The sequence below is a fragment of the Scyliorhinus torazame genome, chromosome 6 (assembly GCF_047496885.1).
Source record: "Scyliorhinus torazame isolate Kashiwa2021f chromosome 6, sScyTor2.1, whole genome shotgun sequence".
NCBI lineage: Eukaryota > Metazoa > Chordata > Chondrichthyes > Carcharhiniformes > Scyliorhinidae > Scyliorhinus > Scyliorhinus torazame.
This window is the reverse complement of record NC_092712.1, coordinates 156,468,282-156,493,392: the sequence shown is the minus strand read 5'-3', so window position 1 is coordinate 156,493,392 and position 25,111 is coordinate 156,468,282. Positions and strand designations below refer to the sequence as shown.

General features: G+C 46.5%; 1 protein-coding gene across 1 annotated transcript in view; it reads left to right on the top strand.

The window, feature by feature from the left end:
- Positions 1–767: 767 nt before the first annotated feature.
- The window catches only part of nfx1 (nuclear transcription factor, X-box binding 1), a 119,874-nt gene continuing 95,530 nt past the window's right edge, over positions 768–25,111 (top strand). The window contains exons 1-3 of the mRNA XM_072509000.1: positions 768–963; positions 14,451–15,521; positions 18,706–18,867. Of these exons, the coding sequence (XP_072365101.1) occupies positions 771–963; positions 14,451–15,521; positions 18,706–18,867 (1,426 nt within the window). The 5' untranslated portion in view covers positions 768–770. The remainder of the gene's footprint in view (positions 964–14,450; positions 15,522–18,705; positions 18,868–25,111) is intronic.

The window sequence follows — 25,111 nt, the reverse complement described above, 5'->3', positions numbered from 1 at the left end:
TGCCCTATCTCACACAGCACCGGCCTATCTCAACACTGCCCACCCTATCTCAACACTGCCCTGCCCTATCTCAATACAGCCGCACCCTATCTCAATGCAGCCCCGCACTATCTCAACACAGCCCGCCCTAACTCAACACAGCCCCGCCCTATGTCAACGCAGTCCCACCCTATCTCAACACAGCCACACCCTATCTCAATGCAGCCCTGCCCTATCTCAATGCAGCCCAGCCCTATCTCACACAGCCCGCCCTATCTCAACACAGCCCTGCCCTATCTCATGCGGCCCCACCCTATCTAAACACAGCCCCACCCTATCTCATGCAGCCCCAACCTATCTCAATGCAGCCCCACCCTATCTCAATGCAGCCCCACCCTATCTCACACAGCCCCGGCCTATCTCAACACCGCCCTGCCCTATGTCAACACTGCCCCGCCCTATCTCAACACTGTCCCACCCTATCTCAATGCAGCCCTGCTCTATCTCATGCAGCCCCGCCTTTTCACAACATTGCCCCGCCCTATCTCAGCACTGCCCTGCCTGAACACTGCCCCCACCCGATCTCAATGCAGCCATGCCAGATCTCAACACAGCCCCACCATATCTGAATGCAGCCTCTATCTAAATGTAGCCCCGCCCTATCTGACGCCGCCCCGCCCTATCTCAACACAGCCCCTCCCTATCTCTCCACCACAGCCCCGCCCCTTCACTGCCCTCTCCCTGAACACCGCCCCCTGCTGTTGGTGGAAGCTCTGTTGTGGGCGAGACGCATGCGCAGTAGGTCAGATTCGAGTTGGAGCGAAAGCGGCCCAGAGTTTTCCGTTTATTTTCTGTCACTTTTCCCCTGCCTGGGTTTTGTTCCTTTGAATCGAAAGCCGGCCTCTGGCCTCGACTGTCCAGGAGAGGATGTGAATGACAGCAGCGGGGATACGATGGCGACCCCGAGAGCAGGAGAGCCGCCAGGTACAGGGCCGGGAGCGAGTGGGTCAGACCAGAACGCAGTCCGGGGACGGGCGGCCTTGGGCTCCGGTGGGGATGAAGTGTTCCGGGGACGGCTCGGGGATCACCGGGGGAGGCTCGGGCTGGGGGGCGCTTGCTGCCGGCTCTGCGTTCCAGTTTGCGGTCGGGCTGAGATGGCGGGATGGGGGTGGCGGCGTGGCGCCTCGGTTCTCCGGGGGAGGCGAGCGGGCGGGTCGGTGGTGTGTAGGCCCCGTGGTCGGGCGGGGGCGGGGATGCGTGTCCAGGTAGAGTGCCGGAGTCAGTATCCAGATGGCGGGCTGGAGGGAGGGAGGAGTGTGGTGTCTGGGTGGCCTCTGTCCAGGCGGGATGGCGGGGAAGGGTGTTGCTAAGCAATGCCCTTCTTTATTCTTCACACCGTAGCCCTCAGTGAGTACAATAGAATCCCAGTCGCACACATCTTTGCCCAGCATGGATCTCGCTACTGGTCCCTTACAGCCATAGAAACATTATATTACATCTCCATAAAATTATACCTTATTTTGAATGTTTACCCATACACATCGACATCCCTTAAACGTACCTTTGTTTTCCTACGGGAGGGGTTTGTCTTTGTGTGGTTGGTGAGGGAGAGACCAGTGTCTATGTCCGGAGGTGGGCGGGGGGTTGTGTCCAGGTGGGATAGTGGTGAAGGGGTCTGTTTTCGGGTCATGAGTGAGGTGATCTGTGTCCAGGTGAGCTGGTGGGGGAAGGACTGTGTCTGGGAGGTGGTGGAGCGATGGTTGGGGGGGGGGATGTCCCCGGGTGGTTAAGGGGAGGGGATGTCCCCGGGTGGTTAAGGGGAGGGGATGTCCCCGGGTGGTTAAGGGGAGGGGATGTCCCCGGGTGGTTAAGGGGAGGGGATGTCCCCGGGTGGTTAAGGGGAGGGGATGTCCCCGGGTGGTTAAGGGGAGGGGATGTCCCCGGGTGGTTAAGGGGAGGGGATGTCCCCGGGTGGTTAAGGGGAGGGGATGTCCCCGGGTGGTTAAGGGGAGGGGATGTCCCCGGGTGGTTAAGGGGAGGGGATGTCCCCGGGTGGTTAAGGGGAGGGGATGTCCCCGGGTGGTTAAGGGGAGGGGATGTCCCCGGGTGGTTAAGGGGAGGGGATGTCCCCGGGTGGTTAAGGGGAGGGGATGTCCCCGGGTGGTTAAGGGGAGGGGATGTCCCCGGGTGGTTAAGGGGAGGGGATGTCCCCGGGTGGTTAAGGGGAGGGGATGTCCCCGGGTGGTTAAGGGGAGGGGATGTCCCCGGGTGGTTAAGGGGAGGGGATGTCCCCGGGTGGTTAAGGGGAGGGGATGTCCCCGGGTGGTTAAGGGGAGGGGATGTCCCCGGGTGGTTAAGGGGAGGGGATGTCCCCGGGTGGTTAAGGGGAGGGGATGTCCCCGGGTGGTTAAGGGGAGGGGATGTCCCCGGGTGGTTAAGGGGAGGGGATGTCCCCGGGTGGTTAAGGGGAGGGGATGTCCCCGGGTGATTAAGGGGAGGGGATGTCTCCGGGTGGTGTTGGGTGGTTCCTGTCTGGGTGGGGTGGCATTGGGTCGTCCTTGTCTGGGTGGGGAGGTGTTGGGCAGTCCCTGACTGGGTGGGGTGGGGATGGGTGGTCCCTGTCCAGGTGGGGTGGTGTTGGGCGGTCCCTGTCCGGGTGGGGTAGGGATGGGCGGTCCCTGTCCAGGTGGGGTGGGGATGGGCGGTCCCTGTCCAGGTGGGGTGGCGTTGAGCGGTCCATGTCCGGGTGGGGTGGCGTTGAGCGGTCCATGTCCGGGTGGGGTGGCGTTGGGCGGTCCCTTTCTGGGTGGGGTGGCGTTGGGCGGTCCCTGTCCGGGTGGGGTGGTGTTGGGTGGTTCCTGCCTAGGTGGGTGGTGTTGGGCGGTCCCTGTCCGGGCGGGAGGGTCAGGTGGTGGTCGGGATCTGTGCTGGGTCACTTGTTTCTTTCTCTGCTGTGGCAGCTTATGTTGTCATGTGAAGTAACTTTCTGGCTGAGATGGTTAATCGCTTCAAATGGTGAGAAATGACCTAATTCAGGTGTTGTAAATTATGATTGAGTTTGATTGATTAGACAGAGACATGGTTCGATTTTTGGAATCCAAAATTCGGGTCCACAAGTTTGAGTATAAGAAAAGCTCTAAACCCAATAAGAATTTCAGTAGAAATGTACCCCAAGTTTTAAATTGCTAAAGTAAAAATGTATTTGATGGGAAGCAAGATGATCCTCTGAGGAAGAAAGGAAGAGGAGGATATGCTGATGGGGGGGAAGTGGAGGACATTCACATGATATGTAAATCTGGGCACAGACCAGTTGAGCTGAGTGGCCTGTTTTTGTGCTGAAAGCATATTATAGGTATTGCTGTAAACATTTTTAAAACACGTTGAAACAGTAGCATATTCTGGTAAAGAGCCAGGTTAGGGTTTCCAATACTGGTACGAATGATGAAGTCTTAGACCACCTGTTTGCACTAGATGAGTTAATCAATATGAATACTCCTTGCACAGTGTACCACATGATGGAAATGAGCTCCTGTCACAAAGGAGGCAAATTGACAATCCTGTCAATTACTTGCTAACCCCATGTCAAAAGCTCCATGAAATTGATCTTCCAGCAAAATACCATCTTCAGGTGGCTATAGAGCGCCATAAGTACAACAAAATAAGTCTAAAGTGTGTTGTCTTTCTATTTACTAAGCTTTCCATGAATATGCCAAGTCAAATTCCAATCTTATGGTTCAGGTTACAAGCATAAACTGGTCAAACTTTGTTCTGTTAACAGAAAAGCTGGTCAGGACAGTCACTAGCACTCAGGGAGCTGCTTTAATGCTCTGACAAATCTCCATGCACTTCACAAAGGAGACTGACAGCTGAGTAGGAGTTACATTTAACCAAGAGTGTAGTGGAGGGGAGAGCTAGGTTTTCAGGAGTCTTTTGAAATAAGGGAGAAATGTAGCAAGCTTAAGACTTTGGGAAGATATACCACAATGTTTTTTTCATTCATAAAATGTGGGCATTGCTGGCATGGCCAGCATTTATTGCCCTTGAGAAGCTGGTGGTGAATCTTCTTTAGTCTTTGTGGTGCAAGTACAGCCACAATGCTATAAGACAGGGAGTTCTAGGATTTCGATCCAGCAATGGTGAAGGAACCTCAGTATATTTCCAAGAAGATGTGTGATTTGGAATGGGAATGCAGCAATGTAACTGCTGAAAGCTCAGTTGCTGATGCCACAGTAGAGGGAGGGAATACTTTGAAAAGTGCTGTGTGTAACCCAAGGCACAAAACTGGAAGATGGTGGGTAAAACTGTGGAGGGATTTGTTATTAAAGATTTAAACTCACTGTGATGGGGAAAGGAGCCAATGGAAAGTTGAGGGGATGAAGTAATGGGTAAGTGGCACTTATTGCGAGATGTGATGTGACTCGTGGAGGTTTGAGCAATTATAGTGTGGAGCTTGAGAAGGCAGCAACCAGGTAATTGCAGAAGGAGGTACTGAAGGCATGAAGTTGGAATATTTCAGTGATTGAAATTTGATGGTCAGCTTAAGGTGACATAGTTTGAAGCTAAAAATGATCACGGTTGGCTGGAGTGAACAACTGGAAAGGGTGGATTTTAGGAGTTTCAGCTGAAGGAGAGCATTGACGTATAAGACCTTAAGACGTAGGAACAGAACTAGGCTATTTGACCCATTGAGCCTGCTCCGCCATTCAATGAGATCATGACTGATCAGATACAATAATCCTCAACTCCACTTTCCAGTTATCCCCATAACCCTTGATTCCCTTACTGATAAAAAAAATTGTCTATTTCAGCCTTAATCATACTTAAGGACCCAGTCTCTACAGCTCTCAGCGTTAAAGAATCCCACAGATTCGCAATCCTCTGAGAGAAGAAATTCCTCCTCATCTCTATTTTAAATGGCAACCCCCGACTCTGAGATTGTACCCTCTGGTCCTAGACTCTCCCACAAGGGGAAACATCATCTCAGCACCCCTACCCCGTCAAACCCCCAGAGAATCCTATATGTCTCAATAAGGTCGGCTCTCGTTCTTCTAAACTTGACTACAGGCCCAACCAACTCTTCCTCGCTTCATAAGAAAATCCCTCCATACCTGGGATCAATCTAGTGAGCCTTCCCTGGACTGCCACCAATGCCAGTATATCCCTCCTTAGATAAGGGGATCAAGGGCATGGTGGCACAGTGGTTAGCACTGCTGCCTCACAGCGCCAGGGGAATGGGTTCAATTCTGGCCTGGGGTAACTGTGGAGTTGCACATTCTCCCATGTCTCCATGGGTTTCCTCCGGGTGCTCCTGTTTCCTTCCACATTCCTAAGATGGCAGGTTAGATGGATTGGTCATGCTAAATTGCCCCTTAATGTTCAAAAGATATACAGTTTAGGTGAGTCTATCGGGATAGGGTGGAGGAGTGGGCCTGGGTAGGATGCTCTTTCAGAGGGTTGTTGCAGACTCGATGGACTGAATGCCTCCTGCACTGTAGGGATTCTGTGATTCAAAAACTATTCAAAGTATTCCAGGTGTGGTCTATAGCCTTGTGTCGTTTTAACAAGACTTCGCTATTTTTATACTCTATTTAAAATAACGGCCAACATTTTATTTGCCTTCCCTGTGACCTGCTGAACTTGCATGCCAGCTTATTGTGATTTATGCACAAGGGGACCCCCAAATTCCTCTGTGCTGCAGCTTTTCTTCATTTAAATAATATTCAGCTCATTTTAACTTCCTACCAAAGTGCAAACTTCCCTCTGCCAGGTTTTAACCACTCACTTCACCTGTTTATATCCCTCTGTAGACTTTATTTCATCCTCACCACTACTTGCCTTCCCATCTATTTTTGTGTCATCTACAATCTTGGCAACAGTACATTCACTTTCCTTGTCCAAGTCATTAATGTGTGATATAAATAATTGTGGCCCCAGCACTGATTCCTGTGGCACTCTACTAATTACAGGTTGCCATCTTGAAAATGCCCCTCTTAGCCCAACTTTGTCTTGTATCAGTTAGCCATGCTATCTATCCATGCTGATATACTGCCCCCAACACCATGGGCTGTTATCGTAGAATCCCTACAGTGTAGAAGGAGGCCATTCGGCCCATTGAGTCTCCACCGACCCTCTGAAAGAGCACTCTACACAGACCCACACCCCCGCCCTCTCCCTGCAATCCCACCTAGGGGCAATTTAGCATGGCCAAGCCGCTTAACCTGCACATCTTTGGAATGTGGGAGGAAACCGGAGCACCCGGAGGAAACCAACGCAGACAAGGGAAGAATGTGCAAATTTCACACACACAGTCACCCGAGGTCGCCCCTATCTTATTAAGTAGCCTTTTGTACAGTACCTTATCAAATGCTTTTTTTGGAAATCCTACCCCATTATGCATCTTGCTCATTACCAGCTCAAAAGATTCTAATAAGATTTTTCCTTCATGAAGTCATGATGACTTTGCTTGACTATATCATGTATTTCTAAATGCTGTGCTATTAGATCCTTTATAATGGACTCTAACATTTTCCCAATGACAGAAGTTAAACTAACTGGCCTATTGTTATCTGTTTTTTGTTTTTGTCTCCCCTTTTTGAATAAGGATGTTACATTGGCAGTTCTCCAATCCTCTGGGACTTTTCCAGAATTTAAGGATTTTTGGAAGATTACTACCAGTGCATCCATTATCTCTCTAGCCTCTACCTTTAACATCCTAGGATGCAACCCATCAGGTCCAGGGGACCTATAGGCCTTTAGCCCCATTAGTTTCTCCAGTGCTTATTCTCTAGTAATAGTTATTGTATTTATTACCTCCTCACCCTTTTTGCTCTTGATTATTTTGTTACTTTACTGTCTTTTACTGTGAATACTGATGTAAGGTAGCACAGTGGATAGCACTGTTGCTTCACAGCAGCCGGGGGGGGGGGGCAGGGAGAAACATAAGAAGAAGGCGAAATGGGAAGAGATGGCAAGACTGGTAGATGATATCCTGAGGGTGGATGGAAGGTATTCAGAGACCCCGGAGGCAGGGTTGTTACAGGAGAGACAGAGGCTCCAGATAGCGTTCGAATTAGTGACCACGGGGAAGGCAGTGGGCACCTTCAGTAGGCCAGGGGGCAATGTATGAATACGATGAAAAGGCGAGCAGGATGCTGGCCCATCAGTTGAGGAAGCAAGGGTCAGCGAGAGAGATTGGCAGAGTAAAGGACAAGATGGGAAGGATGGTGTTGGACCCGGAGGGGGTGAACGGGATGTTTGAGGCGTTTTATATGACATTATATGAGTCGGAGCCCCCGGCCAGGAGGAGGGGAGTGGGGGAGAGAATGTGGGGGGGGGGTTGGCGGCAGGCAGGGATTGAGCGATTCGGCGATCTGTTTATAGGGGGAGGATTCGCAAAGTTGGAGGAGCTGGAGGAAGAGTATGAGTTGCCATGGGGGAACGGATTTAGGTATCTGCAGTTCCGGGATTTTGTGAGGAGAGAGGTGCCGTCTTTTCCTGGGCTACCACCCCTGGGGTTGCAGGATAAGGTACTGTCGAAGGATGATATAGGGGAGGGGGAGGTATCTGAGGTCTGCAAGGAGCTGATGGATTGGGAGGGGGCCCTGTTGGGGGCAAGGCGTAAGTGGGTGAAGGAGCTTTGGGGAGGGGAGGTGGAGGCCAGGACTTGGGCTGAGGCCCTGCAGAGGGCGAATGCGTCCTTGTCGTGTGCGAGGCTAAGCCTCATTCAGTTTAAGGTCATTCATAGAGCACATATGAGTAGGTTTTTTGAGGGGGAAGAAGATAGATGTGTGCGGGGAGGCCCACGAACCACGGCCACATGTTTTCATAGATTATCATAGAATTTACAGTGCGGAAGGAGGCCATTCGGCCCATCGAGTCTGCACCGGCTCTTGGAAAGAGCACCCTACCCAAGGTCAACACCTCCACCCCATCCCCACAACCCAGTAACCCCACCCAACACTAAGGGCAATTTTGGACACTAAGGGCAATTTATCATGGCCAATCCACCTAACCTGCACATCTTTGGACTGTGGGAGGAAACCGGAGCACCCGGAGGAAACCCACGCACACACGGGGAGGATGTGCAGACTCCGCACAGGGGTTTGGGACGTAAGCCCGTTTTGGCAGGGGTTTGTGGACGTAATCGGGGTGAAGGTGACTCCGAGTACAGAACTAGCAATATTCGGTGTGTCGGAAGTCTAGGGGGCGAGCGAGGCCGATATCTTGGTTTTTGCGTCCCTGATAGCCCGGAGACAGGTGGATGGAGGGACTGTGAGCCGCCAAAATCGGGGGTGTGGGTGAGTGGCCTGGCGGGATTCCTGAGGCTGGAGAAGGTCACGTTTGCCCTGAGGGGGTCGGTTGATGGGTTCGCTCGGAGGTGGGGGCCGTTCATTGACTTCTTTATGGAGCAAGGGGGTTAAAATGGGGAAGGCAGGATGGGAGAGGGGGGCGATGGTGCGAGGGAGGGGGGAGTGGGTGTTGGTTATTTATAATATTGTACAATTTTTCTTCTGCTTTGGTTTGTTTATTTGAAAATGCCTCAATAAACTATTTTTTTTTTAAAGTGGGGAAGTATGAGAGGATTAGCTGGAGCCATGAACAGTGAGGAGAGTGCAAAAGGATTAATAAGACCATAAGACATAGGAGCAGAATTAGGCCACTCGGCCCATCGAGTCTGCTCCGCCATTCAATCATGGCTGATGTTTTTCTCATCCCCATTCTCCTGCCTTCTCCCCATAACCCCTGATCCCCTTATTAATCAAGAACCTTTCTATCTCTGTCTTAAAGACACTCAGTGATTTGGCCAACACAGCCTTCTGCGGCAATGGGTTCCACAGATTTACCACCCTCTGGCTGAAGAAATTCCTCCTCATCTCTGTTTTAAAGGATCGTCCCTTTTTTAAAAAAATATTTTTTATTCTCCTTTTTCACATTTTCTCTCAAATTTACACACAACAATAAACCATAATCAGTAACGAATGTAATGTCAATCCCCATATCAAGAACAACAATCCCACCAAACCCCAGACATTAGCCCACATGTTAACAAAAACAAATGACAAAAAGGAATCCGGAATCACCCATAGTCACTATTAACACATATAGTCCCTCTTTCCCCCCCCCCCCCTAATGTTCGATGTGATCCAATTCTCAAAAGTGCATAATGAATAACACCCATGAGTTGTAGAACCCCTCCATCCTTCCCCTCAGTTCATATTTGACCTTTTCAAGAGTCAAGAATTCCAGCAGACCCCCTCACCATTTTAGGGCACAGGGTGGAGAGGTTGATCCCTAACAGGATCTGCCTTCGGGGCCCCCCCCCCCCCCCCCCCCCCCCCCCCCCCCCCCCCCCCGCAATGTTAACACACACCCACCCCCTCAAAGAGCTGGCTCATTCTCGCCCTTGTAAGGTGCGCTCCATACACCACCTTCAGCTGTATCAGCCCCAACCTTGCACATGAAGTGGAGGCGTTCACCCTCCGGAGCACCTCACACCAGAACCCCTCCTCCATACCCTCTCTCAACTCTTCCTCCCATTTTGCCTTGATCACTTCTAGCAGCACCTTCTCCTCCTCCAAAATAACCCCGTAAACCACCGATACTACCCCCTTCTCCAGTCCCCCTGTCGCCAGCACCTCCTCCAGCAATGTGGAAGCCGGCTCCACTTTCTGGCAAAGTCTCGAACCTGTATGGATCTAAATATTTCCCCCTGCTCCAGCCCATACTTCGCTCCCAGCTACTTCAATCCGGCAAAATGACCCCCAAGAAACAAATCTTTTTGTGTCCTAATTCCTTTCTCCTCCTATCTCCGAAAATTTCCATCCCACTTCACTGGCTCAAATCTATGGTTCCCCTGAATCGGCATTTCCCTTGACCCTGCCCCCAACCCGAAGTGCTGTCGAAACTGCCTCCAAATTCTCAACGAAGCTATTACTACCGGACTCCCCAAGTATCTCCCCGGGGCCGTCGGGAGCGGCGCTGTCTCTAGTGCCTTCAATCCCGACCCACTACCCAAACTGTCCTCCATTCTGACCCATTGGGAGTCAACCCCTCTGACCCAGCTCCGTGCCTTCTCCACATTCGCCACCCAGTAATAATAAAGGATCGTCACTTTAGTCTGATATTGTGTCCTTTGCTTATAGTTTTTCCTACAAGTGTAAACATCCTCTCCACGTCCACTCTATTCAGGCCTCACAATATCTTGTAAGTTTCAATAAGATCTCCCCTCATCCTTCTAAACTCCAACGTGCACAGACCCAGAGTCCTCAACCATTCCTTAAAAGACAAGCTCTTCATTCCAGGGATCATTCTTGTGAACCTCCTCTGGACTTTCCTTAGATACCGGGCCCAAAACTGCTCACAATACTCCAAATGGGGTCTGACCAGACCCTTATACCGCCTCAGAAGGACATCCCTAGTCTTATATTCTAGCCCTCTCGACATGAATGCTAACATTGCATTTGTCTTCCTAACTGCCGACTGAACCTGCATGTTAACCTTAAGAGAATCGTGAACAAGGACTCCCAAGTCCCTTTGTGCTTCTGATTTGCTAAGCATAGAAAATAGTCTATGCCTCCATTTTTCCTTCCAAAGTGCATAACCTCACACTTTTCTACATTGTATTCCATCTGCCATTTCTTTGCCCACTCTCCTAGCCTACCCCTGCTTCTTCCTCAATACTACCTGTCCCTCTACAGATCTTTGTGTCATCCGCAAACTTAGCAACAGTGCCTTCAGTTCCTTCTTCCAGATCATTAATGTATATTGTGAAAAGGTGTGGTCCCAGCACAGACCACTAAGGCACGCCGCTAGTCACCGGCTGCCATCCTGAAAAAGACCCCTTTATCCCCACTCTCTGCCTTCTGCCACTCAGCTAATCCTCTATCCATGCCGGGATCTTACCCTTAACACCATGGGCTCTTAACTTATTTAACAGCCTCTTAAGCGGCACTTTGTCAAAGGCCTTCTGGAAATCTAAATAAATCACGTCCACTGGTTCTCCTTTGTCTAACTTCCTCAAAGAGCTCTAACAGATTTGTCAGACATGACCTGCCCTTGACGTAGCCGTGCTGACTCAGTCCTATTTTATCATGCACTTCCAAGTACTCCGTGATTTCATCTTTAATAATGGACTCTAAAACCTTACCAATGACCAAAGTCGGGCTAACTGGCCTATAGTTTCCCGTCTTCTACCTCCCTCCTTTCAATGGGAGCCATTAATGAGGAGAATGCAAGTGGATTAGCGGGGGGGGGGGGGGCATTAACAAGTGTGGAGAGTGTGAGAGGATTAGTAGGGGTCAATTACAGTGAGGGGAGTGCGAGAGGATTAACAGTGAGGAGAATGCAAGAGAAATTAACAGGGGTCATTATCAACAAGGAGAGTACGAGAGGATTAGCAGAGGCCATTTACAGCGAGGCGAGTGAGATTAGCGGAGGTATTTAACAGTGAGGAGAGTGCAAGAGGATTAGCGGGGGTTATTAACAGCTAGCAGAGTGCGAGTGGGTTACCAGGGTTTATTAACAGTGAGGAGAGTGTGAGTGGATTAGCGGGGGCGATTAACAGCAAGAGAGTGCAAGAGGATTAGCGGGGATTAACAGTGAAACCTGTGTTGCTACAAGAATCCAGTGACCGCAAACAAAGAAAAATGGTGTGACACCACAGAGATTGGTTGGCGAGTGTTCTAGTTATTTTATTGATATTGGAAAATAAACTGGTTCATGAGTCACATGTAGGCCAGACCAGGTAAGGATGTAAATTTCCTTCCCTAAAGGACATTTGTGAACCAGTTGGGGTTATACAACAATCCACGATGGTTTCATGGTCATCAATAGACTTTTAATTCCAGATTTATATTGAGTTCAAATTTCACCATCTGCTCTGGTGGCATTTGAACTTGCTTCCCCAGAGCATTACCCTGGCTATCTGGATTGCATGCCCAGTGATAACACCATTACCCCACTGCTTCCCCTGCAGACGTGAATGATGTGTTGCCTTCCTGGTGCCAGGGTCAATGAGATCACTGAACAGCTTGCAGTTGCGGTACACATTGGTACCAACAACATCTTGTTGATGGACACACGGCTGCCACTGTTTATCAGTGGTGGAGGGATTGAATATTTGTGGAAGGGGCAGCAATCAAGCGGGCTTTGTCCTGGATGGTATTGAGCTTTTTAAGTATTGTTGGAGCTGCACTCATCCAGGCAAGTGATCCATTATATTCCTGACTTCTGCCTTGTAGATGTCGGACAGGCTTTGGGGCATCAGGAGTGGATTTTGCACATTCTCCCCTTGTCTGAGTGGGTCTCACCCCCACAACCCAAAAAGATGTGTAGGGTAGGTTAATTGGCCATGCTAAATTGCCCCTTAATTGGAAAAAAAATGAATTGGGTACTCTAAATTTTAAAAGAAAAAGAAAGATTATCAAGGAGTGATAGTTAGAACTTTTTTTGTTGGAGGTGGTCATTGCCTGGCATTTGTGTGGCACAACTGTTACTTGCCAGCCCCAGCCTGGATGTTGTCCAGGTCTTGCTGCATTTGGACTTGAACTGCTTCGTTATCTGAGAAGTCGCGGATGCTGCTGAACATTGTGCAGTCATCCGCAAACATCCCCACTTCTGACCTTATGATGGCAGGGAGGTCATTAATGAAGCAGCTGAAGATGGATGGGCCTGGGGCACTACCCTGAGGAACTCCTGCAGTGATGTCCTGGAGTTTAATTTGATTAACCTCCAAACACCACAACCATTTTCCTTTGTGCCAGGTATGACTCTAATCAGTGAAGGGCATTCCCCCTGATGCACAAGCCTTCAACACAATTGCTGGAATTTTGCAGTATCCAGTGCCTTCAGCTGTTTCTTGATATCGCGTGGAGTGAATTTAACCGGCTGAAGACTGCTACCTGTGATGCTGGGGATCTCCGGAGGAGGCCGAGATGGATCATCCACTTGGCACTTCTGGCTGAATATTGTTGCAAATGCTTCAGCCTTATGCACTGATGTGCTGGGCTCACCCATCATTGAGAATGGGGAAATTTGTGGAACTTACTCCTGCAGTGAGTTGTTTAAATGTCCACCGCCATTGACGGCTAGCCAGATGTGGCAGGGCTACAGAACTTAGATCTGATCCGTTGGTTGTGGTGTCACTTAGCTCCGTCTGCTTAGGCTGTTTAGCACATAAGTAGTCCTGTGTTGCTGCTTCACCAGGTGGCACCTCTTTTTTTTTTTAAGTTATGCCTGGTGTGGTTCCTGATATGCCCTCCTGCACTCTTCATTGAACCAGGGTTCATCCCTTGGCTTGGTGGTAATGGTAGAGTGGGGATATGCCGGCCATGAGGTTACAGATTGTGGTTGAATACAATTCTGCTGCTGCTGATGGCCCACAGCGCCTCATGGATGCCGAGTTTTGAGTTACTAGATGTGTTCGAAGATAATCGCAATTAGCACTGTGGTAGTGCCACACAACACGATGGAGACTATCCTCAATATGACATTACTTTGTCACTTCTACTGAAACCCTCATGGATAAATGAATCTGCAATACACAGGTTGGTGAGGATGAGGTCAATTATGTTTTTCCTTGGTTCCCTCACCACCTGTTAGTCTAGCTGTTATGTCCTTTCTGACCCAGTCAGCTCAGCCTGTGCTGGTACTACTGAGCCACTCTTGATGGACATTGAAGTCCCCATTCTGCACCTAGCCCTCAGTGCTTCCTCCAAGTGATGTTCAACATGGAGAAGTACTGATTCATCAGCTAACGGGACGGTACATGGTAATCAGCAAGAGGTTTCCTTGCCCATGTTTGACCTAGATTACCAGTCAAGCGACAATACCACTGTGCCACCGCCACCCCATAAACTAGCAAGCAGGATCTCAATTAGTAATCTCCGATACCTTCTCGTGCTACATGCAAGTGAGTATAAAAATATGAGGATAAAGCAGATGTCATGAGACCTCATGGGGTCTGCAGTGAATATTTACTTTAATTATCCGAATGTCGAGTGGGATAGTAGTGGTGTGTTCACGAAACTTTTCGACAGCAGTATATTTCCAGCCCAAGGAGAAAGGAGGCATTGCTGGACATGATTCTTGGAAATGAAGTGGATCAAGTGAATCAAGTATCAGCAGGAGAACAGTGATCATTGTATCATAAGGTTTAGGCTGAGTATGGAAAAGGATAGCAAAAGATCTACAGTAAGAATGATTCATGAAAGCCAACTTCAATGGGGTAACTTCTGGGCCAAATAAATTGGAGTGAAAGCTTGGCAGAAAATGGTAGCCGAACAATGGGCTACCTTCTCTCTCACCTTTTATTTTGAAAGCTTCAGAACTTGAAACCCCCCCGATTATTCTCAATGTTATTGGTAGTCATATTGTTTAGATTTAATTAAATGTTGATGGACAAGAGGAAGCTTTGAGACCAATATTTTTTTCCAGCAGCTCACATGAAACTTTTATGTATCTGTGCTCAACAGGTGGACTGGAGCTTAACCCAGATGCCGCAGATTTCATTCCTCGGGAAATGCAGGAAACACAGAGAAAAAAGAAGCCAGACGATTTTAGCAGGAATAATAACACAAATCCACCACCATCAAGGCAGCAGCCATTTCGTAGCTATCGTTGTGGTTTGACACAAAAGAGGGAATATTCTCAGCAATCAAGGAACCATTATGAGGAAGATCCCATCCCTAATCCCAGGACAGACAGTGAAGGACGTAGGACCAACCAAAATAAAACAGGTATGCATAGTTTTCAAAATCAACGCCGTCACCGGATGAGAGAAGAAAAGTCTTGTTCTGGAGAAACATGGCTTGCTGAAGAATCACAACAGGAAATTGTTGGAAACTCTCAATCAAATTTATTGGAAAAAGATTTGGTGGAAGATATTACACAGAAGGACACAATGGAAGTGGGAGCAGAATGGATAGGACACCGAAAGATTCACAACTTAGAACAAGAAAATTGGCGAGCACCAGAAAGTCGCGGAGGAGCCAAACCAAAGAAAGTTAACCTGCATGTGCACAAACCTGGTCGAGCAAAGATTAACCAAGGAAGACCAACCTTTGAAAAGGACAATAGAGCATTGGGAAACAAAACAAATGAAATGACTGAAAACTTGAGCCCACTGGAGCCGAATCAAACTGAAACACTTGGTGAACTTTCTGTAATGGATAAAAATGATGAAAAATACGATGAGTCACAGAGAAAGTTTCTGAAAAATAAAAATAGTCAGAGAGAATTCACTTGGCGAAGAGAGTACTCTGACAATGAATTGTACAGAAGTCGGACTGCAAACAATATTAGGGTGGATACGAGTTTCTCCAAGGCTGCTTCAACAATGGATACCAATACTGATCTCGATGAGGAGAGAGTGAATCCCAAATTGCAGGAACGATTGAGCCACCGAACACAAACATGGAAAGTGAGTGAAGTAGAGAGAAGAAGAAAACGACCACAAGATCTGCAAAAAAGATCTTTCGATTCAGGAAGGAAGACATTTTGGAGAAAACAGATGGAAGTGCACAAGAGCAAGGAGACTCACACAGGTTAGCGTCATAAACCTCATTGATTAAATCTTTTAAAAAATACATTTTTACAAGTATTTGAAGTAGGAAGGAACTCAAATTCCACCATATGTACTATTTGGAACATTTCACCGTGTCCCTCTCAAATCCAAGCAGAGTTATACATTGCAACCATATATTGTTCAAATTGCTGCTAGTGTCCTCCAAGAAATGAAGAATTATGCTGGCTGTAGAATCAGTAAGTTCTGCCCATTAGAAGAATATATCTGTATTTCCAGTTTCATGAAAGTGGCCATAAGAAACAAGTAAAGTGAAGCTTTGAATTGAGAAAGTAAATCCTTAAAATTTACGAAATTATTTTGTGAAATGTCAGGTGGATGGAACGTTAGTAACCAGTGTTGATAGGTTCTCAGCCATTTTTAGTCATTGATGGACATTTTTACTGACCATGCATCGTGATAAATATTCAATTTTGCTGAAATGACTAGGTATGTAGTTGATGAGAAATGAATGATTTTGGCTGAAAATTTGTGGAACGGCAATGCAAACTGCTAAATGATAACATTTCTAGGGTGCCGGAGAATCATAGAATTTATAGTGCAGAAGAGGCTATTTAGCCCATCAAGTCTGCACTGGCTCTTGGAAAGAGCACCCTCCCTAACCCCGCACCTCCACCCTATCCCTGTAACCCCACCTAACTTTTTACAGCATAAGGGCAATTTAGCATGGCCAATCAACCTAACCTGCACATCTTTGGACTGTGGGAGGAAACCGGAGCACCCGGAGTAAACCCATGCAGATATGGGGAAAACATGCAGATTCCGCACAGGCAGTGACCCAAGCCGGGAATCAAACCTGGGACCCTGGAGCTGTGAAGCAACTGTGCTAGCCACTGTGCTGACATGCTACCCAAAAGGTGTATATGCACAAATCTTTGGAGATTGATGGGGGAATAGAGTATAAAAGAAAGGAAGTTACCCTACATCTTAAAACATCTTAAAAGCTGGAGTTGTATTCAATTCTGGACACAATTTAGGAAGGATGTGAATGAAGGCCTTCAGTAAGGTTGTAGGGGTGATTCACCAGCATGGCAGTGGAGATGAGGAACTTGGGTTATGTGGAGAGCCTGGAGAAGCTATCCTCTTCAGAGCAGAGAAAGTTTTTGAAAAGTGTTTTGGTGGATTTTGACAGTGTAGATAAGGATAAACTTTCCAGTGCCAGAAGAATGTGTAAACAGAAAACGCTGATTTTGAAGTGAATATTGAAAGAACCATATAGGTGATGAGGATTTTCTTTACACAGCACATTTTGTGATCTAGTGTGCATTTGTCTAAAAGGGTTGGTAGAACCAAATTTCGTTGTAACTTTTGAAAGGAAATTTGCTAAATGCTTGAAGGCTCATCCTCTCTTATCTTATTTTGTGATTCTTGACCGATACATCTACATGTGTGGTACCTTTAAATTTTTTGTGCAACTGCAAACACTTTCTGGTTGTTGCGTGGTCCTGGAGCTCAGTGGAAACTGCTTGATGGGAATACATTTTCAGGCATATTGGGGGGAATGGGGCTAATTTATTTACATTTATTCAGATTTATTGTCACGTGTACAGTGAAAAGAATTGTTCTGTGTACAGTCTAGACGGGTCGTTCCATACATGAAAAACTGCGGACATACGATAAATACACAATGTAAATACACAGACACAGGCATCGAGTGAAGCATACGGAGTGTAGTACTACTCAGTAGAGAAGGTGCATGGAGGGATCAGTTCAGTCCATAAGAGGGTCATTCAGGAATCGGGTAACAGGGAAGAAGCTGTTTTTGAATCTGTCCTCAGACATTTATATCTTCTGCCCGATTTGAAAAGAGAATAACCCGGGTGGAAAGGGTCTTTGATTATGCTGCCCTCTTTACCAAGATAACGGGAGGTGTAGATGGAGTCAATGGATGGGAGGTGGGTTCGCGTGATGGACTGGGCTGTGTTCACGACTCTCTGTAGTTTCTTACGGTCTTGGGCCGGGCAGTTGCCATACCAAGTTGTGATGCAGCCAGATGGGATGCTTTGTATGGTACATCTGTAAAAGTTGGTACGAGTCAATGTGGACATGCCGGATTTCCTGAGGACGTATAGGCGCTGTTGTGCTTTCTTGGTCGTAGTGTCGATGTGGGTGGACCAGAACAGATTGTTGGTGATGTGCACACCTAGGAATTTGAAGCTGTCAACCATCTCCACTTCAGCACCATTGATGCAGAAAGGGGTGTATACGACATTTCGCTTCCTGAAGTCAATGACCAGCTCCTTAGTTTTGCTGACATTGAAGGAGAGATCGGATAGCTCTGCCAAAAGCATAGCCATGATGGGTCAAGTGGCAGCGTCCTGTGCTGTAGCAATGTACAATTGCATAATGGAATTCCTCAATAACTAGTTTGAGGCAACATAAATGGTAATAATAATACCTACTCATTTCTCCTTGAAATCAGGGTTTTGCACATGGCAAATCTTTCCCCTCTCCATGGCATGTGTTTTTAAATGTTGGTCGCATGCCTTTTCCTGTCCCAGAGTGAACATAGCCACATGTTCCCATTGTTCAACTAATTAGACCAGGCTGCCCAGTTAATTGGTAAGGTGTTCTTGAGGATGGTATGTTGGGAAAGCCCGAGAACTTGGAGTCACAAAACTTTGGCTCAGTGAAGTAAAGTCTTTTGACTTCATGCAAATAGGATGTTAACTTAGGATCCATAGAATCCCTACAGTGAGTTAGTTTTTTCAAATTGCATCCTCGCTCTGAATTCACAATTCTGGCTTGCCAAGCCACGACCGTAATTGCTATATTACTGTACCCTGCTGTGTTTACATTTGTAGAGAATCCCTCCACAAGTGTGTAACTACTGGGTTAGAGCATCGTGACTTTTGTGGTCGCAGCATTTTAAGGTGGTGAATTAGGAACATCTCTCCAACTATGTTTTTATAAAACTTTAAAATGGTCTTTTTTACACTTCTCTTTTTTAATGCAGCAATAAGCCAAATAACACCCATATCTCTGTCATTCTTTTTATATCATTTAGCAGATAAAACTCATTGCAATGTAATCTAAAGTATTCACATTTTTCAATCCAATAACTATTATTTCGCCTGATCCCTTCCAGTCTTTTTTTTTCAGTAACCAGCTTTAATTGGTCTAATTAGCTATTCCTTTTCTGTCAGGATCACTGATCGAACAACTTACAGCTGAGAAATATGAATGTATGGTTTGCTGTGAGGTGATCCGTGTCATGGTACCTGTTTGGAGCTGTCAAAGCTGTTATCATGTGTTCCACTTGAATTGTATTAAGAAATGGGCAAGATCACCAGCTTCGCAGGCTGAAGGTTAGTTTGTTATTTCTGACAAATGATCACGGACGTGAAATATTAACTCTGTTTCTCACTCCAGGCCTGTGTACCATTTAAGTTCTGTTTTCCTTGGTTTATAAAATATAATGTATAATTTGCTTGTACCATTTGAGTTCTGCTGTTTTTCTTGATTTATATTACATAATATATAATGTATACAGTTAATCATTCTCCTCTCAGGAGATTAATTAGTGTCAGGTCTTTTGCAGACCAGATTGTAGGTGATTTATTGGAAGAAACGAGAGAAACTCTGGTGTTCACTTCTGTCAATGGCAAACCCATTCTAAGAGTATGCACATCTACCTGCAATACAAGTTACACCTGCAGGTGGCACTGTAGTTGTCCATTGTTTAATTCAAATCTATCCTGCTGACGCTAAACGAGAAACGATCACTGAGATCCTTTCATGTCCAAGAGGTGAATGATGTCTTCCTTTTCATAGCCCCATTAAGTGCTCTAAAATCACAACTAATGTCATCTTAACTGCTTGTTACTATCCCCATAGAGATTGATAACATTTTAAAAGAAAGGAAACGCACGATGTCAACTAAAACCGATGAATAAGGTTTCACTTTTTTTAATTCATTTTTTCCAGTTAAGGGCAATTTAACGTGGCCAATCCACCTACCCTGCACATCTTTGGGTTGGGGGGAGAAACCCACCCAAACACGGGGAGAATGTGCAAACTCCACACGGACAGTGACCCAGAGCCAGGATCGAACCTGGGACCTCAGCGCCATGAGGCAGCTGTGCTAACCACTGTGCCGCCTTGCTGCCCTCAGGTTTCATTTTTTAAACCTTTTACAACAATCAAACCAAAATCCCCATAATACAAACATTGAATGATACTTAAAACAAAAGGGTAAATTTCACTCTGAATAGTCAGTGCAACAAATTTGCACTTTATAAAACCACAAACATCCACATCACTCCTCACATACAGGGCACCATATGCAGTTCCACAGGTCTCTAACTTGGTCTTTGTTATCCAGGATCTTGCACTTTCCCATTCAATCAATTTAGCCTTTGAGTCTTGTTCACTGGCAGTCATATTCCATCCACTATCCCAGGATAGAGTCGACACCGACAAGGCATGTGTTTATGACGCATCTTTTCAAGGGCAATTAGGGACAGACAAATACTGGCCCAGCTAGCGACACCCATGTCCCATGAGCGAATTGAAAAAATACTTTGCTTAATTTATACTCCTTTCCCCTTTGCAATAAGGGTTGCCATTCCATTTGTCTTAATTATTTGCAGGGACACCTAAATCCTTCTTTATTACAGCATTAAATAATGTTCTTTCTGTTTTTACCATCAAAGTGAGCAACCTCTCATTTTCCCACATTATACTCCCATCTGCCAAATGTTTGCCCACTCATTTGGCCTATCTGTACGCCTTTGCAGACTCTTTGTATTCTACTGACAATTTGCTTTCCTGCCTATCTTTGTAATGTCAGTACATTTGGTTACTATACACTTGGTCCCTTCATCCAAGCCATTAATATGGATTGTAAGTAGTTGTGGCACCAGCACTGATCCCCATGGCCCTAAACTAGATACAGTTTGCTAACTTGAAAATGGTCCAAGTATCCTGTTAGTTAACCAAGCCTTTGTTGTTGCGAATGTATGCACAACACCATGAGCTCTTGTGCAGTGAACTTTATGTGGTACTTTATCAAATGCCTTTGGAAATTCAAATATACTACATCTAGTGGTTCTTTATCCTCCCTGCTTGTTACATTCTCAACTCTTAATAAATTTGAGAAACACAATTTTCCTTTCATACAATCAAGCATAGTCAGCATGCTTTTATTGTGATTTTCTTGCTACTTTCTTAATACTGGGTTCCAATATTTTCCAGTGACAAATGTAGACTAACCTGCTTTTTACCCAAGTTTCTTGAATAGAGTGCAGCATTTGTGGTTTTCCACTCCAATGGGATCTTGCCACAATCTAGGAAATTTTGGAAGATTACAATCTATGCATCATTATCTCTGCAACCACATCTTTTACTTTCCTCGGATGCAGGCCATCAAGTCCAGGGGACATGTCAGCCTTAATTTCACTAGTTTTCCTAGTACTATTTTCCAAATAATTATAATCTTTATAAGACATTAGTTTCAAATACAAGTTTCTCATCCTCAAACTGAATGATAAATTCATTAGGTTATGATCACTCTTACCAAGAAGATCTTTACAACTGCCAAAATTTGGTGGGAAGCTAAGATAATTGCAATCCCCGAGCCTTGCAAGCACCCTCAAGAAGATTCCAATTACAGACCAATTTCTCTTCGATCCATGTATTATAAGCTGCTACAGAGGATCTTCATGTACCGTATCCAACCAACTGTGGAGGATACACTAGGCATACACCAAGCTGGATTCTGGAAGGAACACAGCACAGAAAACCAGATAATTCCCCTCACCACCCACATGGAAAATGGCTTTCAAAAGCGCCTTAAAATTGGAGTCATCTGCTTCGATCTTACTGCAGTTTATGAGACTGTGTGGCACAAAGGCCTTCTATTCATGCTTTCTAGGGTCCTACCACCCTGGGTTATTAGTTTCGCTTCTCTCCTTCAAAACAGGCTATTTCGAGTCTATTTGGGGCCCAATGTCAGCATATGGAAGATGCAGCAAACTGGCCTACCTCAAGAATCGGGACTAGCCCCCGCCCTGTTCAACCTGTACGTTAATGACCTACAAACCACATGCAGCCGCAAGTTCATCTGCGCAGATGAAATCTGTTGTGCTTGCCAAGCAAGAGATTTCAAGGACATTAACAGTGCTCTTAATGATGATCTTCGTAAACTCTCTGAATGCAGCCAAAACTGGTGACTCAAACCAAGTGCTGCCAAAACCGTATAACCGTGACAATGCAGGAAGGCACCAAGAAGTTGACATCTACCTAAACAGCAGCTGCATCAAAGACCATGTGTCGTTTAGACTGCTCGCTGATCTTTAAGCTACACCTCCAGAAAGTCTCAGCTAGGGTGGACAGTGAGAGCCTTCTCCCGTGGATGGATATGGCTGGCACGAGGGGACATAACTTTAAACTGAGGGGTAATAGATATAGGACAGAGGTCAGAGGTAGGTTCTTTACGCAAAGAGTAGTGAGGCCGTGGAATGCCCTACCTGCTACAGTAGTGAACTCGCCAACATTGAGGGCATTTAAAAGTTTATTGGATAAACATATGGATGATAATGGCATAGTGTAGGTTAGATGGCTTTTGTTTCGGTGCAACATCGTGGGCCGAAGGGCCTGTATTGTTCTATATTCTATGTAAACTGAAAACTTGCAACAATCTCATCAGCAAATTAGTAGAAACCTCTCAGGGAACCAGAACTGTAAGAACTTCCTCTTTGGCTCTCTGCTACTCAGTAGCTGAGTACTGTGCTTCTGTCTGGAAGAACTCTGCGCACTGCAAACTGATAGACATCCAGCTGAATGAGATCATGAGAAATGCCCTGGAGTAATCTGGTCAACAAATACAAATTGGCTACCTTTGTACTGTAACATCGCACCACCACAGCAGCGAGCACAGTATGATTGCTAGAGAGAGTGCACAGAAGTCTGATCTGACACTGGTAGAAGACATCACCCACCCACCAAACGCCTCATTTCAAGATGCCCAATCTGGACCAACCTATCTGAGCTGGACAGTTCTGCTGCAGACCTGCAGAAGGACCTGTCGCACAACACTAACAACACATCCAGAATCAGCACTTGGTTGATGATCCTACATTGGAAATCTCATGCTTCGAACTCCTCCTGCGTGGCAAATGGGTCAAATTGAAAAGGTTTACACTGGAGTCGGACACTGCTGCAATGTCCTCCCATTGGGGACACGTGACTCACTCCAGTGCAATTGTGATGAAATGGAAACCGTGGTGCATAAAATGGGACAAGTGCCCCAACCAGTGCTTCAGTGGCAATCTTACTGACCTACAACAGGCTGATGAGGAGGTTGCCAAACTGGCTCAGGACTTCAAATTTGATCTCTAGCTGTTCATCCATGCATATGATAGTAGTAGTTCTATGAGATAATTAATTTATTCCGTTCCATTATGGCGGCACAGTGGTTAGCAGTGCTACCTCAAAGCGTCAGGGGCCCAGGTTAGATTCCAGCCTTGGGTGACTGTGTCGAATTTGCACATTCTCCCCGTGTCTGCGTTGGTTGCCTCCGGGTGCTCTGATTTCCTCCAGCCATGCTAAATTGCTTTATAGTTTCCAACGGTTAGGTGGGGTTTACTTGATCGTGGTGATTGGGTGGGGGCATGGGCCTAGGTAGGGTGCTCTTTTGGAGGGTCAGTGCAGACCCGATGGGCCGAATGGCACCTCCTGCACTACTCTATGTTACTATGGTTACACAATATCGGGTCTAAAGTAGTATAATCCCTGGTTGATTCTAGGATGTAGTGTAACAAGCTGTTCTTTTTTTTTAAATTTAGTGTACCCAATTAATTTTTTCCAATTAAGGGGAAATTTAGCATGGCCAATCCACCTAGCCTGCACATCTTATGGGATGTGGGGGCGAAACCCACGCAAACACAGTGAGAATGTGCAAACTCCATACGGACAGTGACCCAGAGCCAGGATCGAACCTGGGACCTCGGTGCCTTGAGGCAACAGGACTAACCTACTGCACCACCTTGCTGCCCCCCAACAAGCTGTTCTGAATACACCCTTTGAATTTATCCTCCAGTCTTCCTTTGTCACTGTGATTTGTCCAATCTATATGAAGATTAAAATTGCCCACAGTTATTTCAATAACATTCTCACAAGTTGCCATTATTTCTTGATTTATGTTCTGTCATGCAGCATAGCTGCTGTGGTACCACTGAACCATGACAGAAATACAGGACTTGATATAATAAAAATAATTTATTGAGTTAACATGCCCTTCCGGAGAATGGCTATCTTGAGTTTTTCTATTTCCAACAGAAGAACCAGCAGTGTCCTGAAAATTTCACCTCACTGAACCAGGGCTATGGTGGTCACAAAGAATTCAAATAGAGGCTTTAGCCCCAGATTTGATCTTAAACTTACAATATATTATGAGTGTCTTAGAACAAAGAACAATACAGCACAGGAACAGGCCCTTCAGCCCTCCAAGCCTGCGCCGATCACGTGTCCTATCTAGGCCGTGGTGCACGGATCTAGGACGGACCCTATACCCCGTCTGTTCATGTGTCTATCCAGATAAGTCTTGAAGGTCGCTAATGTATCTGCCTCAACCACCTCACTTGGCAGAGCATTCCAGGCCACCATCACCCTCTGTGTAAAACACTTCCCCCGCACATCTCCACTGAACCTTTCCCCCCTCACCTTGAACTTGTGGCCCCTTGTAATGGTCATTTCTGCCCTGGGAAAAAGCCTCCAAATGTTCACCCTATCTAAACCCCTAATAATTTTATAAACTTCTATCCAGTCGCCCCTCAGCCTCCGTCTCTCTAGGGAGAACAATCCCAGTTTATTCAATCGCTCCTCATAGCTAATACCCTCCATACCAGGCAACATCCTGATAAATCTTTTCTGTACTCTCTCCAAAACCTCCACGTTCTTCTGGTAGTGCGGTGACCAGAATTAGACACAATGTGGCCTAACCAACGCTCTATATAATTGTAACATAATATTCGAGCTTTTATACTAGATACCTCGTCCTATGAAGGCAAGCATGGCATATGCTTTCTTTACCACCATTCCACCTGTGTTGCCACTTTTAAGGATCTGTGGACCTGCACACCCAGATCTCTCAATGTGTCTATGCTCCTGATGGTTCTGCTAATTTATTTTATAGCTCCCAGCTGAATTGGATTTACCAAAATGCATCTCCTCACATTTGTCCGGGTTAAATTCCAGCCCACATGCCAAATGTGGATTTACCCTCAAACACCCTCTCCCAAACAACAGCCTCCAAATCCTGCCTAATCTGGTTGTAGTTAGCCTTCCCCCAATTTAGCACCTTAACCCTCGGACAACACTTGTTCTTTTCCATGAGTATCCCAAAGCTTACGAAATTATGGTCACTGTTGGCCACATATTCTCCCACTAGAACGTTGATGACCTGGCCGGGATCATTCCCTAGTACCAGTTCCAATATAGCCCCCTCTCTCGTTGGACTATCCACATATTGTTCCAAAAAACCTTCCTGGACACACTTAACAAATGCCTCACCATCCACACCCCTAGCCTAAGGGATTTCCAGTCAATATG